This window comes from Rhipicephalus sanguineus, chromosome 4 (assembly GCF_013339695.2).
Source record: "Rhipicephalus sanguineus isolate Rsan-2018 chromosome 4, BIME_Rsan_1.4, whole genome shotgun sequence".
NCBI lineage: Eukaryota > Metazoa > Arthropoda > Arachnida > Ixodida > Ixodidae > Rhipicephalus > Rhipicephalus sanguineus.
In genome coordinates, this window is record NC_051179.1 from 89086765 (window position 1) to 89102682 (window position 15918).

At 45.4% G+C, this 15918-nt stretch overlaps 1 protein-coding gene across 3 annotated transcripts in view; it reads left to right on the forward strand.

Moving 5' to 3' along the window:
* The window catches only part of LOC119390397 (uncharacterized), a 55483-nt gene that overhangs the window by 19159 nt on the left and 20406 nt on the right, over positions 1-15918 (forward strand). For all 3 annotated transcript variants that reach the window (XR_005183306.2, XM_037658009.1, XM_037658008.1), the window contains exon 4: positions 10164-10231. Coding sequence is in view for 2 of the 3 variants with exons in the window: in XM_037658009.1 (XP_037513937.1) it covers positions 10164-10231 (68 nt within the window). In the remaining variant the exon portion in view is untranslated. The remainder of the gene's footprint in view (positions 1-10163; positions 10232-15918) is intronic.

The window sequence follows — 15918 nt, forward strand, 5'->3', positions numbered from 1 at the left end:
AAGAAAGAGTAATATACGGTGCGGCATGTCGCGTGGAGCGGATACTGCGTCGGGCGCCTAGTACTCCTGGCTGCCGCCGCGGCGCAACCAGTGGGGGAGCCTCTGGGGTGACCGAAAGCGAGAGCGCCGGAATTATTGCGGCGGATCGCGGCTTGACAGGGCAGCTGCTATGCACTTGTTAGTTTTTAAAGGGTTACAATAAACTTGCAATAGCGTTAACTATATTGGCAATCGTCCTACCGAATGTGCGCCGGCGATGCTCCAACCTAAATATAGCAAGTGTTAGTATTATCTGAAGTGGTTGCTCGTGCGAGTTGCAATTTTTCGCGTCATACTTTCTCTCTTTTGTTGCCGTTGCGCTGTTCGCCCTCGATAAGGTATGTTTGTGCTACAGTTATTTTATCAACAGGAGAGTCGCTCATTGACAGGTGCGGTTGTATTTCCGGAATGACTGTTGCTCACACCTTAGAAACAAAAGCATTGTGAACATCAGGGGAGTCATAATTGCTTTATTGCACATGCGTGAAAAAGGGATCACTGTGTTATTGCAATCACAGGCACAGCACTTTCCAGGCCAGAGGTTCTTGCGCCAAGCGTACGAGACGCTCAACAGGTATATTAACATTTCCTGCCCAGTTGACAAGAAGCGTTCGTAAGAGCTTTCTGATGAAAACTTCGCAGACTTCCATGGCGTGGTCGTCCGCCCCGCAAGTCCACTTTCAGCACTTCCATGGTCATAGAGAACAGCTGGTCACCTTTCAGACATCTCGTGAAAAAAAATAACCGACAGGAATAATGTATGATGTTGACAAGCCTCTTATTACAAAACGTAGTAATCGGTTTGCAAATTGGGGTACCGCTGTTGAGTGCTCTTCTTCACCACAGTCAACGAAACCAAAAAGTTTGTCGACTTGTCGGTCGTATATGACCCTCTGCTGAATGGCCATCTCGTGAACGATCAGGGAGCAGAACGCTTCTTGCTCTACAGTGAGACCCTTGAATTCGATGCACAGCCGCTCCTTTATCAACCAAGTGACGCCGATTCCACCTGTTAAATGGCCTACATATTTCTGGAGGGTTGAGCGACAAGGAAGCTGAAAGATATTTCTGGACCTTGCATGCTCATAACTTTTGTTGAAGCATGCCTTCCAAATTACACATTCCCTTAGAATGGCGTCACTGTAGTGGGGCTTCTTCGTCGAGAAACAGCGGACTTGGTTTCTAACAAACTCGGCAGTCTTGTCACCTTGCGCAGCACCATTGAGCACCTTCATAAAACAGGCACTGTGCGTGCTATTTTCATAAAACTGCGCGCGCTCCTCAGCCTCACTCACTTTTTCTTCAAGGGCCTGCAGTGCTCCTTTCATACGAGCAATCTTCACTTGGAAGCAGCGCGTTTTTTTAGGAGCAAAGCTCCTTATAGCATCACCTGGTCGGTCGTCGCTCCATCCGGCGTGTCCCCGCCGGCGCGTCTCCCGTATCATTCAATAGATGGCGCTGTCCCATAGAGATGGGACAGCGCCATCCACAGGTGCGGGACGGTCCAGCAGAAGAGTCGGAGCACGTGATAATCGCCGGGGACTCGAATTTAGTTAGATGCGAAGAAGCAGTCAAGGAAAGGGTGAGAGGCGACAAACGAGTTTTAATAGGGAAGTTCCCGGGACATAGGCTGGGATCAGTGATGAGACGAGCTAGCGCAAAACTCGCAACTAAGGCTAATGGACGTAACCTCGTGATAATCGCGGGAGGTCTAAACGACGTCTTGAATGAAGAATCAGCCGAACTAGCGACCACATTGGCGAAAGGGGTCGAGTACATGCGCGCCATTTCCTCTCAGGTGCAGATAGTGGTATGCACAATACCGGAAGTACCAGTGAGAGATATCAACTTGCAAAGAGCTGTTGTCGACGCAAACAAAGAGATATGGCGAATTAGTCGAGAGAAAGGCTTCGAGGTAGTGGATATAAAGAGGGAGGTGCACAGGTGGGGCGGTTTCCAAAGAGACAGAATCACTTCGATAAGAGGCTTGGTCATGAGGTGGGCTGGCGACTGGCAGGACGCGCAGTAGCTTTTTTGGGGGGCACGCGGGCCCTTCGGTGCCCACGCTAGCTTGTAATGAGGAAAACAACCAGGGGGACTCTTTGACAGGCAGTATAGCGAAAAACCAGAGAAAAGGTAAAAGAAGGGAGAAGGCGCGTGTTGCAATTAGTTACATAAACATGCAGGGTGGCAGAAAAAAGGCAAAATGGTTAGAGATTGAGGAGCAGTTAAGTAATGAACAGATAGGTGTTTATGCGGTTACAGAAACACACCTTAGAGACTTGGAAGAGCCACCACATATTGACAATTATATTTGGGAAGGATGTAACAGGATCACCTCAGAAAGGAGAGGTGGGGTGTTGGAATGCTAATTCATAGCAGAACAAAATTGGATAGAGTGAAACAAACGTGTTCAGAGCACATGTGGGTTTCGGGCACAGTAGGTGGAAAGAAAACGTGGCTAGGTGTAGCTTACTTGTGGACAGGCAGTAACTGCAGAGAAAAGAATCTGGAGATAGTGAAATGCATAAGCACCGATAATAAAGAATTTGGTCATGATGCCGAAATAATCCTTCTAGGGGACATGAACGCTCACATTCATGACCTTGACGGATATTCAGACACCAATGGCAAGTTATTGCTACATCTCTGCGAGCAACGTGGTCTTGAGATAGTTAACGTGGGGCCTAAGTGTGAGGGGCAGATCACGTGGGAAGTCGGAAACCGGCAATCGAGCATTGATTATTGTCTCATGACAGAAGCAATATATGACAAACTTAGAGAGATGAGAATAGACGAGGAAGGCATTAACAGCTTGGGTAGTGATCATAAACGCATAATATTACAAATGGGATATAAAACTGAAAATAAGAACATAGAATCAAAGTTTGGCAGCTCGTATCTAAATGACAAACAAATAACAATTATAGCCGCAAGAGTCGAGGAAAAAGTAGACGAACTACCAGGCAAAGACTGGAAGTATAGTGAGCTGCTACATGTAATCACGAAAGAAATGGAAAAAGAGAAGAAAACTATTTGTTGGAAAGGAAAGAGAAAGCCAAAAAGTTGGTGGAACAAAGAAATCCGGGAGGCGATCGAGAAGCGACGTGAGGCATCGCGGGAGCACAGACAAGCAAAAAAGGAGAAGCGGCCACAGGACGAAGTCAACCAAATATGGGAAATATATTTAGAGCAAAAATCCATTGTGCAGAAATTAGTCGAGGCAAAAATTAAAGGTGAAAGTGAACGCTGGATGACAGAGATTCGCGAAAAGAAGAAGGCCGCGCCTAGGATATTTTGGAGCCACCTAAAAGCGCTGGGTAGGAAGTCTGTCACAATGCAACAACATATGGTAGATGAAGGAGGAAATCAATTGGAAGGGTATGAAGCGCTAGGTTACATCCGAAGGATAACAGCTGATTCGTTTAAAAAGGTCGCCCCGGGGATTTCCCCGGTGAGTAAAAGTACGCAAAGGAGTGCAACCGACGAAGATGTAGTACTAGAGAATTTCAATTGGAAGAAGGCCGAAGGAAAAATTCCTAAGCGCACTACTCCCGGCTTAGATGGGGTTCCCGTGAGCCTCATTAACGAACTCGGACATAAAACTAAAGAAGCACTGCTGAAAGCCGTAGAAAAGTGCTTACAGGAGAGGGAAATACCAGACAGTTGGCGAAAAAGTAGAATGAACTTAATCTATAAAGGCAAGGGAGAAAAGGATAACATTCGCTCGTATAGACCGCTAACCATTACATCGGTGCTATACAGGTTGGCGATGCAGGCAGTAAAATTAAAAATAGAAGCGCGGGTAGAACAAAATGATATTTTGGGAGAACTTCAGAATGGCTTTCGAATTGACAGGCGGTTAGACGATAATCTGTTTGTTCTTACCCAGTGTATAGAAATATCGAAAATAGAAAACAGGCCCTTATACGTAGCTTATCTAGATATTACCGGGGCGTATGACAACGTTAATCAGGAAATTTTGTGGGATATACTGAAAGAAGTGGGCATAGGTGACGACTGTATACAGCTTTTGAGGGAAATATACCGAGAAAATACAGTTTGTGTAGAATGGGAAGGAATAAGTAGCAAGGACAGCGTTGAAATTAGCAAAGGGCTGAGACAGGGATGTCCTTTGTCCCCGCTGGTTATTCATGCTGTACCTGGTGAGGATGGAAAAAGCGCTAGAAGGTAGCAACATTGGATTTAATTTGTCACACAAGCAGGTCGGCACGATGGTTGAGCAGAAGCTTCCAGGTCTATTTTATGCTGATGATATTGTCTTATTTGCGGACAGTCAAGATGATATACAGCGACTGGCAGATATATGCGGAAGGGAATGTGAGGCTCTAGGACTAGGATTTAGTGCAACAAAATGTGGATTGATGGTATTCAATGATCACGAAGACCATGTGGTCTTTATACAGGGCCAAAAAATACCGAGGGTAAGCGAGTACAAGTACCTCGGAGTATGGGTAAATGAGGGGGATAGATATATGGAGGTACAAGAGAAAACATCGGTAGCAAAGGGAAAGAGGAATGCTGCAAATATGAAGCACAGAGCTTTATGGGGATACAATAGGTACGAGGTGCTTCGAGGGCTATGGAAGGGTGTGATGGTCCCGGGGCTTACATTTGGGAACTCAGTAGTGTGCATGAAGTCAGAGGTACAATCAGGAATGGATGTAAATCAAAGGACGGTGGGCCGCCTCGCGTTGGGCGCTCACGGGAAGACGACAAATGAGGCTGTAAAGGGTGATATGGTATGGACAGGCTTTGAAGTGAGGGAAGCTCAGAGCAAAATGAGATTCGAAGAGAGGCTGAGGAAAATGAAGAACAGTAGATGGGCAGAGAAGGTTTTCAGGTATTTGTATAGAAAAAGCGTTGACACGCAGTGGAGAAAAAGAACTAGGAGGCTCACCAGTAAATATACGGCTAGCAGTGCGGGCGATATGGCAACAAGGAGCATTAAGCGGAAGGTCAGAGAGGCGGAGAGGACTTATTGGATGGCAGCGATGGAAAGGAAGCCGGCTCTGAGTAACTACCGAAAGGGAAAAAAACGAAATAAGGAGGGAAAGGTTTTATGATAATTCAAGGGGAAGCGCTTTACTGTTTGAAGCAAGGTCGGGCTGCCTTAGAACGCGTAGTTATAAAGCGAGATTCAGTAACGAAGAAGAACAATGTACATGCTGCGGGGGAGCTAAGGAAACGATCCCTATCGAAAATTCTCATATGACACATATGCCTCGTATCCAATAATCTCGTATGAACACATATGAATCATATGTGTTCTCGTATGATCATACGAGATTATTGGATGTGTGTCATACGTGTCATATGAGATTTTTCGATAGGGGATGGAACATGTACTGATTGAATGTGGCGATATTCACCCAGGTATACGTGTGGGCACGAGTCTACATGAAGCCTTGGGTTTTAGGGACAACAATGGAAAGCTGCACACGTCCGCGATAGAAATAAGTAAGAGACGGTTAGAGTATTGGTGGCAGAAAAGTAGAGATAAAGAACAAAAATAAAAAATTGGGGAAAGATAGGGTCATTTTGCCTTAAGAGGCAGAGAGATGGACCGTGAATTTATTTTTTTTTTCGTATAATAACATAGATTTAATCAATGTAGATAAGGTATTAGGCCAACATGAAACAAGAAAGCTTTTTTTTTTCTTCGAGCCTGGTGGCAGACATGTCACCGCCCCGTTTTAAAGGGGACGCTCATAGCAGCCATCCATCCAGAAGAAATATAAAAAAATAAAAATAATAAAAGAATATAACATAAATTAATAATAATAAATAAACAAATAAAACTAAATAATAATAAATAAATAAAAAATAATCAAAGCGGCGTATCGCCTTGATTACTGCTGGGCGAAACCACTTGAATATTTCATGGTGTAACCATGATTGCTTCAGGAGCTTCGCCCAAGCTCTTCATCATTTACCCGTGGATATGCTGTCATTTTTTAGCTCCTTCTGTCAGTTTAAGAAGGTCGAATGTAGTTTGACATGATGCATCTGAAAATGATGCCATTTCCACACACGTTTCATTCCCTAGTTCAAAGTTGTTGGGCGTCGTGGCTTCAGTGCTGTCACTTGACGAGCCATTTTGGCTAATGACAAAACGGCTATTTTGAAGCAGCATTGCCCGAGCACTCGGCACGCGACTGCGCATTATCGGCTTATATTTTGGAGCGTGGCCGCTTCTTCCTCGGAGCAGGCGTGCTCCTCGTGCTTATGTAGCTTGGATAACCGGGGAACACTGTCGGCACAGCCGTTGGCAAAAGTATCCTCAACTTCTCGGTCTTCTTGTAGTCCTGCTACGTAAAATGCAAGGTGCACACCAGGGGCCTCTCATTAGGCTGCCATACTTTTCCCTTCCCGCCGGGTCCTTCAGTGTAAATATGTCGCAGCCATGCTGCCCTGCGTTATGCAGTTCTGGGAAACTCGCGGTAGCGTATTTGCGGGTCCTTCGATGCATTCGTGGAGCACAACGGCACACAACAGTTATGCGGCATTTTGCCTAACGCATAAAATATCACACATGCGCAAACTGTCTTGAGTGACACTCAGTGCGAGTGATTCATGTGGAGAAAAACAACCACTACCTCGACCTACCCGCTGAACGCGCGCTACTTCCCGCCCGCGCGTCGCGTGGAGCCCTCCCCTACTACTGGCGCCCTCCTAGCGAAATGCGGCGACAGCTGTCAACTCCGCTTCTCCGCTCTCGTCCATTGCCTGCGCCGCGACGTGGCAGGCCGCACCATGTGTTTTTCATCGAGCGGCCGTGAATATACATTGCGCGTAGGATGAATTCAACCTTCTGCATAATCACTGTGTCTTTCCTTAACCTCTGTGTGCTGCGACCACTTTGGCCAAGGCACTACGATATTCGACGGCTCGGTCGACGTGCCGCGTTCCAAGACCGAAGTCAAAGTATTTTTCTTTGCTCTAAAGAAATATAACAAAAAACAAATTGTGCATGCATATAAAGCCTACGTTTTGACTCTTTCTGTGCAAAAATGAAACATGACGGACTGCACAAAATTTTAACATTTAATTACACGGTAATAAGGATTAAGTACTGAAACTCGCACAAAACAGCATATTGCTTCATTTTTTTCTTGGAATTTATTACCGAATGCCTTGGAACTATATTGTGCAAAGTTCACAGATTTGCAGACAGTGGATCGTGATTCGCGCATGAAAGGGTTCAAAAATTAGTGTTCAAACGTTACAGTCCTCAACAGCACTAAAGAACTATACACGATGCCGTTACTTAAAGATGACTGGGCTGGCGATGTGGGCATGTCGGTTCAGCTTGTCTCACGGTGGTTAACGCTGGTAAAGACGAGGATATAAGCAGAATACGGTGTCTGCTGTGTGCCTTTCTAGTGCCCTCGTCTTTACCAGCGCTAGTCAACCTCAATCGTCACGCGATGCCTACCAATCACATTATTAAGACCAAACAATTTTTGTCATGAGCAATGATCAAAATTGGTGATCGCTTGAATGCCACAGCGTTCCGCAACAGCAAGCTTTGGCTAATGATAACAGCACTTGAAAAAAGAAAGAAAGGAAGAAAAAAAAGGAAGAAAGAAGACGAAGAAAAAAAAGGAAGAGGAGGAACTCGGTTTATAAGCACAATAAGTAGACTTACACAAACAAATTTTGGGAGGGGCGAAGCATGTAGGGAAAGGTGTTTCAGGACCACTAACGTGAAACCTGTGGAGGGGCGAAGCATGCAGTGTGCGCCAGTGTTTCCCACAGCAAAATTACTGCTAATGGGCAATGAGAGGCAGAAGAATGATTAGACACAGAGACCCGCAGTCCGCTTTTAGATAACGTGCACGCTGCGAATCATTATTGTTCCACTACGCACAAAAGAAATCTGCCACCGGCACTACATTGCAGGTCAAGATGCAGTGTTCACCGGTCACCGGTGAACGGTTGTGCAGCGCGAGCAGTCCGTTTTTTCAATCAGGAAACTCGCTAGCAGGCGTTGCCTGCGTCGGCGTTTTCTCCTCGCGGGCGAGGGTGCGTTCTCGTTCTTTGCGAGCTTAGTAGTTCAGCGTTCGTCGCGGAAAGAGCGTTTCTATAGTCTACGGGCGCCCTTCGCTCTCTCTCGCCAAACGGCGAGCGCTGAGGCACTGGCGCCTTCTCTTGCGCTCAAGCATATAGAGCAGACGACGATGCACACGCGACAGCAGACGACGATGCGCGATGCACGCCGAGACCCTAAGGTGCTTCACTCCTAAAAACAGCGCTAGTCAATGTTCCATGCGCATTCGATTCTTGGGCACTTTTCAATTACAATATAAATAATGAAAGCTTTTATTCGATGTGTTCTCGCGCTCTCTCATACGTACCAATAAAATCCTCTCTTATTGAGAGAGAAAGACAAGGTTAGGTGCTTGGGCTGTAGAGTTATGTTGGAGCAGCGATTTTATTCCCCTGAGACAAACGAAAGTTGATCTAGTTAGAAATTTCTTATTCATCGTGCGTGTAAAGTAAGCCTCTCCTGTGCCCGAGTCTACACGCCTAGCTTTTTCAACATTGATAGCAATCAGGCTGTTAGTTGAAAAAGAGAAATACTATCTCTTTTTTGGATAAAACTGGCCAGGTGTTTTGCACTCTATTACAAAGATACTTAGATAATTTCTCGGCTAACACATAGCACAATGAAACGCATAAGCTGTCGATGCAAACCTATAAAATATGCTTAATTCTTGATGTACCCATAGGATACTAGGGGGCAGTCTTGTACTACTGCATGACACGTCAAGAAAGCCAAAACTAACAGCATTATAATAGGCCAATGAAATAACTATATGTTCTTTCCCAAATGCCTCAAAGAAGGCATGTACGAGACTATGTGAATGTAGCGGTAGCTTGAAAGCAAAATCCTAGTTTCCACACAGCATACGCATAATTTGTGAACAATATTTCACCGAAGACAGCCTGAACACATGACAAGTTCGAATTACCTACAAAGACGCCATGCAAAATTTCATTCATTCAGTGTATTTTATTCCAAGTATTCGAATGATGGCAACAGCCAGCCGAAAGTTCATATAGTACTAGTCAATTTTGGAAAGTTTGCAAATTAAAAAGCAGTGTAAATAGACGAAAATATGCGACCAAAAATGGTCGCCTTGCGCACACTCATAGATTTTATGGGGCTGTTGTCGCTTACGTAATTAGTCAAAGCTATTTGTGTGTATCATTAGTCGCTTGTAAATTTGCAAGAATCTTGAAACCCCTATCTGCAACGCTTTTAAAATTAACATGCATATAAAGCTCCGCCTCAAAACTTCTTTCCTAGTTACTTTTCCTGCGTTACGAACTTGTGGTGCGAACAGCAAAGAAGGATGCGAAGAGAGCGAGCGCCATCGCCTATCAAGCGCACGACATCCGCGCGAAAGGTCTGGTGTACCTCAGGAAACCACAGTGAATCATCGTTGTTGCGGTGTCCTTCAATGTGGCGTCAAACCTAGATGCCATCTTACGTCGGTGTACTACCCACTATACATCAATCTATCATGATGATATTGGCGGGCAACGGTATGCCTAGTAAGATCAACTAATTGTCTAGGCTCTCAGTACATGGAAGGTTCATGAAATGGGTTCAATTATTAAGGCGAAAGCCTTAATGCCTCATCAAACGCCAATATTGACCGTCGGTGTCGGCTTCAACAATAATCACCACGTCATGACATGATCATGGCCTTACGTGACGTTATAGTGACTTCATTATGACACCACTATTACGTCACATAACGTGAGGTCACATGAAGACGTCATCACATAACATCGTCACTGGGTCAAAGGTGCGCCTTCACGGAGGCAATGCAAAACCTTGTTAGATGCAGAAAGCTTTCGGTGGGGGGCCAGGGAGGATAATACATCGACTGAGAAGAAAAAGAAAACACATTCTTCGCATTTTAGTCCATTTCGCATTCTAGTCGTCTTAGACGAATGTATAAGGAACCTTGTGAGTTTTGTTGATAGCATATACTCAGAATCAGTTAAGAAGTTATCGCGTTGTATTTGGCGCACTTCCGGTCTTCTTACACCTATTTAAGCAATTTTAACTGGTCAACTGCACGCAGGTTTTGAACTACTTCTTGAAAGAGCAGATTCTGGAGCTGAGAAAAACGCTCAAGTGGGTTCAACAGGGGTAAGTCTACAACTCATATGTACATACGCACATCTCTAAGTTAACACAGTTAATTAAACGGATGCTTTGGCATAACGGAATCTCCCTACTAGATACTTACGTACTGAAAGACAAAGTACATAGTTAATGTGTGGGCTTTTGCTGTAAATTTTATCATTGATAACATAAAGAGCTTCCAATGGAAAATATTTACTTGAAGCGCTGCTATCATATCTTTCTCGCATGCAGAATGTGAAAAGGGAAGGTTATACTGATGAGCGTTAGGAAACATTTGTAGGACTTGCAGGACAAAATTGTCAATGACAGGTAAATTACACATATCAGAAACTGCATTTGATGCGTACTTGATTCATGATTTTAAAAACTAACTTTAGCATTGGAACAAAATCATTAAAAACCATTGGTACGTACCCCATGCAACACCCTGCAGATGTATTTTTGCGTTCATGGCCATAACATCTGTTGTGACAGAATTAACAATCACAGAAAAAACACAAATTTCAGAAGGCGCATTCGATCCATGCTTGATCAGATATTTTTAGAAAGCTTTAACCCTGCAACGAAAATGTGAGTACGAGAATACTAGATGCATTTACTTTCGATAGCCTATTTCAGTGATAAACTGCTAAAAATGGTAAGCCATTTCACACTTTGAAGTATGATGACCCAAAAAGTTGTTTCTTACACAACACAGAGGTACGAATTCATTTATTGTCGTGATCGGCGGTCATATATGTATTGATCGGTGGGTCATTAGTTTTTGCATGGCGGTAGTGACGAAGGTCTTGTGCTGCATATGGCACACACTGATCGACTCGCGTACAACCTTGGACTCGTCCTTAGAAAGAGTCAAGTTATGCGCGACCGGTGTCTAGTGGTGGGGTTCCCGCAATTTCCACACTTGTAAACAGCGGTAGGCACCATCGATATATTTAGGCACTTGTAGCGACGTCGAGCAGCGTAGGCTCCACCCAGCTGGAGCCCAATGCTCGCTACCACCCTCTATAATCACGTGACAACTGGGGTACCAGCTGCAAAAGCTGCCTCCAAGCACCGCACGTCGAGGCGCCTCCCGCATGTTTACAAGCGGCGGCCGCAACAGAAGAAGCTGCAGCGGCTCTAACAGACGACTTCGAAATGAACACATAAAGGTTATGTTGAAGTCCAACTCTAACGCTGAGAACTTCATCAAAACATGTGGCATCTTAACGACGGGGATGTGACTCATTTGCGAAATGTCATCGACGTTGCGGCAGTCTTGGTGACACTTGAACGTTCTAATATCTGAACTAAAGCAAGAACGACCCCCATAGCCCTGCAAGAAATTCTTTTGGTACGATATGCAAATGCGCGGAGTGAAGGTACATAGTCACGTACAAGTCCGTAATCGTTACGGTAAATCCTTGCATAAAACAAATATGCCGGGGAAGTTATTGATGCAAACGAAAAGTGTGATCTCGGCGACACATTCATCCGCGATACGGTTGCGATAATGCATTGAACAACTATACATGCCGTGGGCAGGGCTGTTCCGTGCCCGTCAATTTCGTCAACCGCGGGTCGCGGCTCTATCCGTACGCTAATGTGAAGACCGCGAAATGCGTACTGCCCCTAAGCAGACACCGCTGATTTCCCGAGTGCCCTTTTTCTGTGGATTCTGACAGACATGGAAATACCATCAAGCGCATCGTAGCCAGAACAGTCATGTTCAATGCGCTTGTGTCAGGTGTGTCATCGCAGCCGCATACACTTCGTAAAACCATAGTCGAAGTCGTCCTTCGGTTCGCTGCTGCTTTAATGAATCGTGCCCACGCAGAAAGAAGCATTTGCTCCATGAACATGCCACACATTTAGTTTATGTCAGTACAACGAAATCTTTTTGACGCGTCTAGGACATCTGCAGTGAAATCGACAGCGGGAACCGTGGGGGATACTCCGCATATGACAATGATATTCACAACACTAACGTGTACGTGATCTGAAGTAAACGTGCTCGCTATAGCTCCATACAAGGCTTATGCCCAAAAATGCGGTGAGGGACATTCCAATTAATAATGTTTGACAAAACTAACCATTCTTCTTGGGTGAAAAGAGCAGCTCCGACCGCTCAATATTTGCCGCATAACCGATGAGCGGGCGTCGGGGACGAGTTCTCGCGTTTTACTGGCTGCGGCCAATTTCTTGAGACGCTCTTCGTAAGTAGGGACGTGACTAAAACTTATTCCATCTGTATTGTGCCTTTCTGCGCAATTAGCCGCGACGTAGCTCATCAGCGCACCATGTTATCTTCCTTGCCCGACGACAAACAGCGTACGCACCAGCCAATACACAGCGGCAACTGCGGTAAACACGGCGGCGGATGCACCGCGCGAAACTAAACGCCCGACGACAGCGCCACCGCATTTTCGTGACGTAGGTATGGTGGAATACCTCTATACCACAGTGGCGGGCGCGATACAGAATGGGTTCAGCAACATTATTAATGGCATTGACAGCCCATAAACAGCGACACACAACTAGCGTCATATATCTAGATACTGAAGGTGTACAAGGAAGCGCGCTCTTCGCGCACGCGAACGAGAACTCATACACATTTTTGTTGTACATGATGTAAGTTGGAGTGAAAAAATTCTGGCAGAGCCCACGCATTGGGGGAATCGATTTCATGCGAAACAGTCGGCGAGTAGCAGTCAATGCCGGATTTTTCGCTTTGATTCAAGCGTTACGCGGTGGATTGACGTCTTTGGTTAAAATTAGTAGTTGAGCGCATATTGTAAGCTTGCCAGCCGTAGCGACTACACTGGCGTCTAACGAGTACCTCATGGTCCGACGTGACGTCGACATTCAGTTAGAGCAATGAGAGTTTTATCTCAACAAAGTGGACACTACTGTGCAGGGATGTGCATATCATAACTAGCGGTCGTCGGTGCATTCGAGCAACGCTTGACTATAGCTCGTGGCTTCAATGTTTATTACAATGGCATAAAAACGAATAGCGAACACTGCAAGCACGGTTGACGTTGCCCCGACATGACACTCGTAGAGCCCTCTTTCCAAAGCAGTTTGACGCTCTGGCGTGGCTCTTTGGTAGAATACTTAAATGCCATGCAGAATTCCTGGGTTCGATTTCGGTTTGAGCCGTAATTTTTGTGATTTTCTTGAATCGGAACTTTTCGCTCAGTGTCGACGTCGTAGACGCCGGCTCCTTAAAGCCATCGCGTTGACATTTCCAAGGTCTACTCCGGGTGTGCGTTGGTTCATATAGACTGTGAATCGCCAAAGGAGCATACCTATGTATCACGGGCTGTGTTATGCGGGTACGTGCCATACGTTACTGGTGGAAAGGGTATCGTGACATACGCGACAGGCAAGTCATGCCATTCATGGCATGACCTGTTAATTACGTTCGTCACGCACTCATGTCCTCGTATGACACTTTTCGTGTGTAGTAAGATAAGGAGACGACCCCGAGAGCTCCCAGACGTAAGCGGCTAGATAGATAGATGGATAGGTAGAGAGAAACGGTCAGAGTGCCTGTGGTTCGCTAAGAAATGTTTCGCACTTAATTACTCATCGAAGAGCAACGCATACCCTGTGGCACATATTATTTATTTTTTTTTCTTATTTCCAATACCTCAAAGACCCAATATTTATAACATGGGGACAGGTTATCATGAAAATCATGACACGGGATGAACAGCATGGACAGGTACGGCATTTCATAACGATAATGCAGGTCAACATGTTTGTGCAGCATGATCATGACGTCTTTGAAGAGAAAACTATCGAACTGTATGACGTCGTGCACATGGCATGTCATGGACATGGGCTCATGGCGCAGCGGCCGTTCCTAGATCACTTTGGCGTGCGCACGAAAAACGAGGACGACGCTCATGCGCTACGGTCCGAGACATGACGGGCTGGTGAACAGATTTGGTGTGGTTAAGATCTGCTGGAATGGCGATGAGCTGGAATGATTACATGGTCATGTATGAGGATGGTATTGCGTGATGTAAACGGTAAATTGGTGAAAATCATGACATGCATGACATGCACGACACGATTTACATGATGCTCATGACGCACTCGTGCCGTTTCGCTTGCTTAACACACCAAAATTGGTATTGCGCGACGCTACTGCATGATGAAGGTAAATGAGAGGTGGTAACATGGAAATCATGACATGCAGGTTATGTATGTCATGATTTACATGCCGCGCTCATTGTGCATTCCCGGTCGTTTCGCTAGCTTGGTATACACCAAAATTGGTATAGCGCGACGCCACTGTATGACGAACGTAAATGAAAGGTGGTAACATGATAATCATGACATGCATGAAATGTACGTCATGATTTACATGCCATGCTCATGGCGCACTCGTGGCCGTTTCGCTAGATTGATATGCACCAAAATTGGTATTGCGCGATGTGACTGTATGAAGAACATGAATAACAGGTGGTAACATGAAAACTATGACAAACATGCCATGTATGTCATGACTTACATGCCACGCTCATGGTGCATTCGCGGCCGTTTCGATAGCTTGATATACACCAAAACTGGTATTGCGTGATGTGACTGTATGATGAACACTAGTGACAGGTGGTAACATGAAAAACCATAATATTCATGTCATGTATGGCATGATTTACATGCTCTACTCATAGTGCACTCGCGGCCATTTCGCTCCTTTGATATACACCAAAATTGGTACTGCGCGATGTGACTGTATGACGAACATAAATGAGATGTCATAACATGCGAATCATGTTATGCATGTCATGTACGGTATGATTTACATGCCACTGTCATGGTGCGCTTCCGGCCGTTTTGTTAACGTGATATATACCAAAATTGGTATGGCATGACACGAGTGCGTGATGAACATAAACGACAGGTCATGCATTTATATATGAGAATATACGTTTCATTGGCATGGTGTACTTAGGGGTTTTACATGAGGGGTGGACAGTAGATTAACATAGCACAAGTTTTGCAATGTCTTCTTTGAAGAGTATCGAACTGGAGTCGTGCACGGTGCTGGCAGGGAGAGCGTTCCAGTCCTTTGGCGTGCGCACGAAAAACGAGGACGAATGCGCTACGGTCCGAGCATAGGGCTGGTGAACAGATTTGGTGTGGTTAAGTCTGCTGGAATGGCGATGAGCTGGAATGATTACAGGTGTATGAGGGGTAGCGTGATAAATTTGTGAAAAGACTGAGCCGAGCGACTTTGCGGCGAAGAGCAAGGTTCGGAAGATTAATACGAGATTTAAGCTCCGTAATACTGCTAGTGTATGAGTAGTCAGAGAGGATAAACCCAGTTGCACGATTTTGGACAGATTCTAATGTTTTAATCAGGTTACGTTGGTGAGGATCCCATATGGTGCATGCATATTCTAACTTGAGTCGCAGTAGAGTGTTATAAGCTAGCAGTTTTAGTGAATATGGTCCTAGGCGTAAGTTCCGGCGGAGGTAACCGAGTACGCGGTTAGCTTTGCTGACTATATTGGTTACGGGACCCACGCTGACGGAAAAAAAGGTGGGTTGATCTAGGCATGACAAAATTGAGCTCTCGAAGTAATCGCGGGTAATTTGAACCAAAGCGCCACAGCGAAGAACGATCGAAACAGACTACGGAGTTCCACGCAGCAGACGACATTCACGTTCGCACGAGGGGTAGAGGTGCC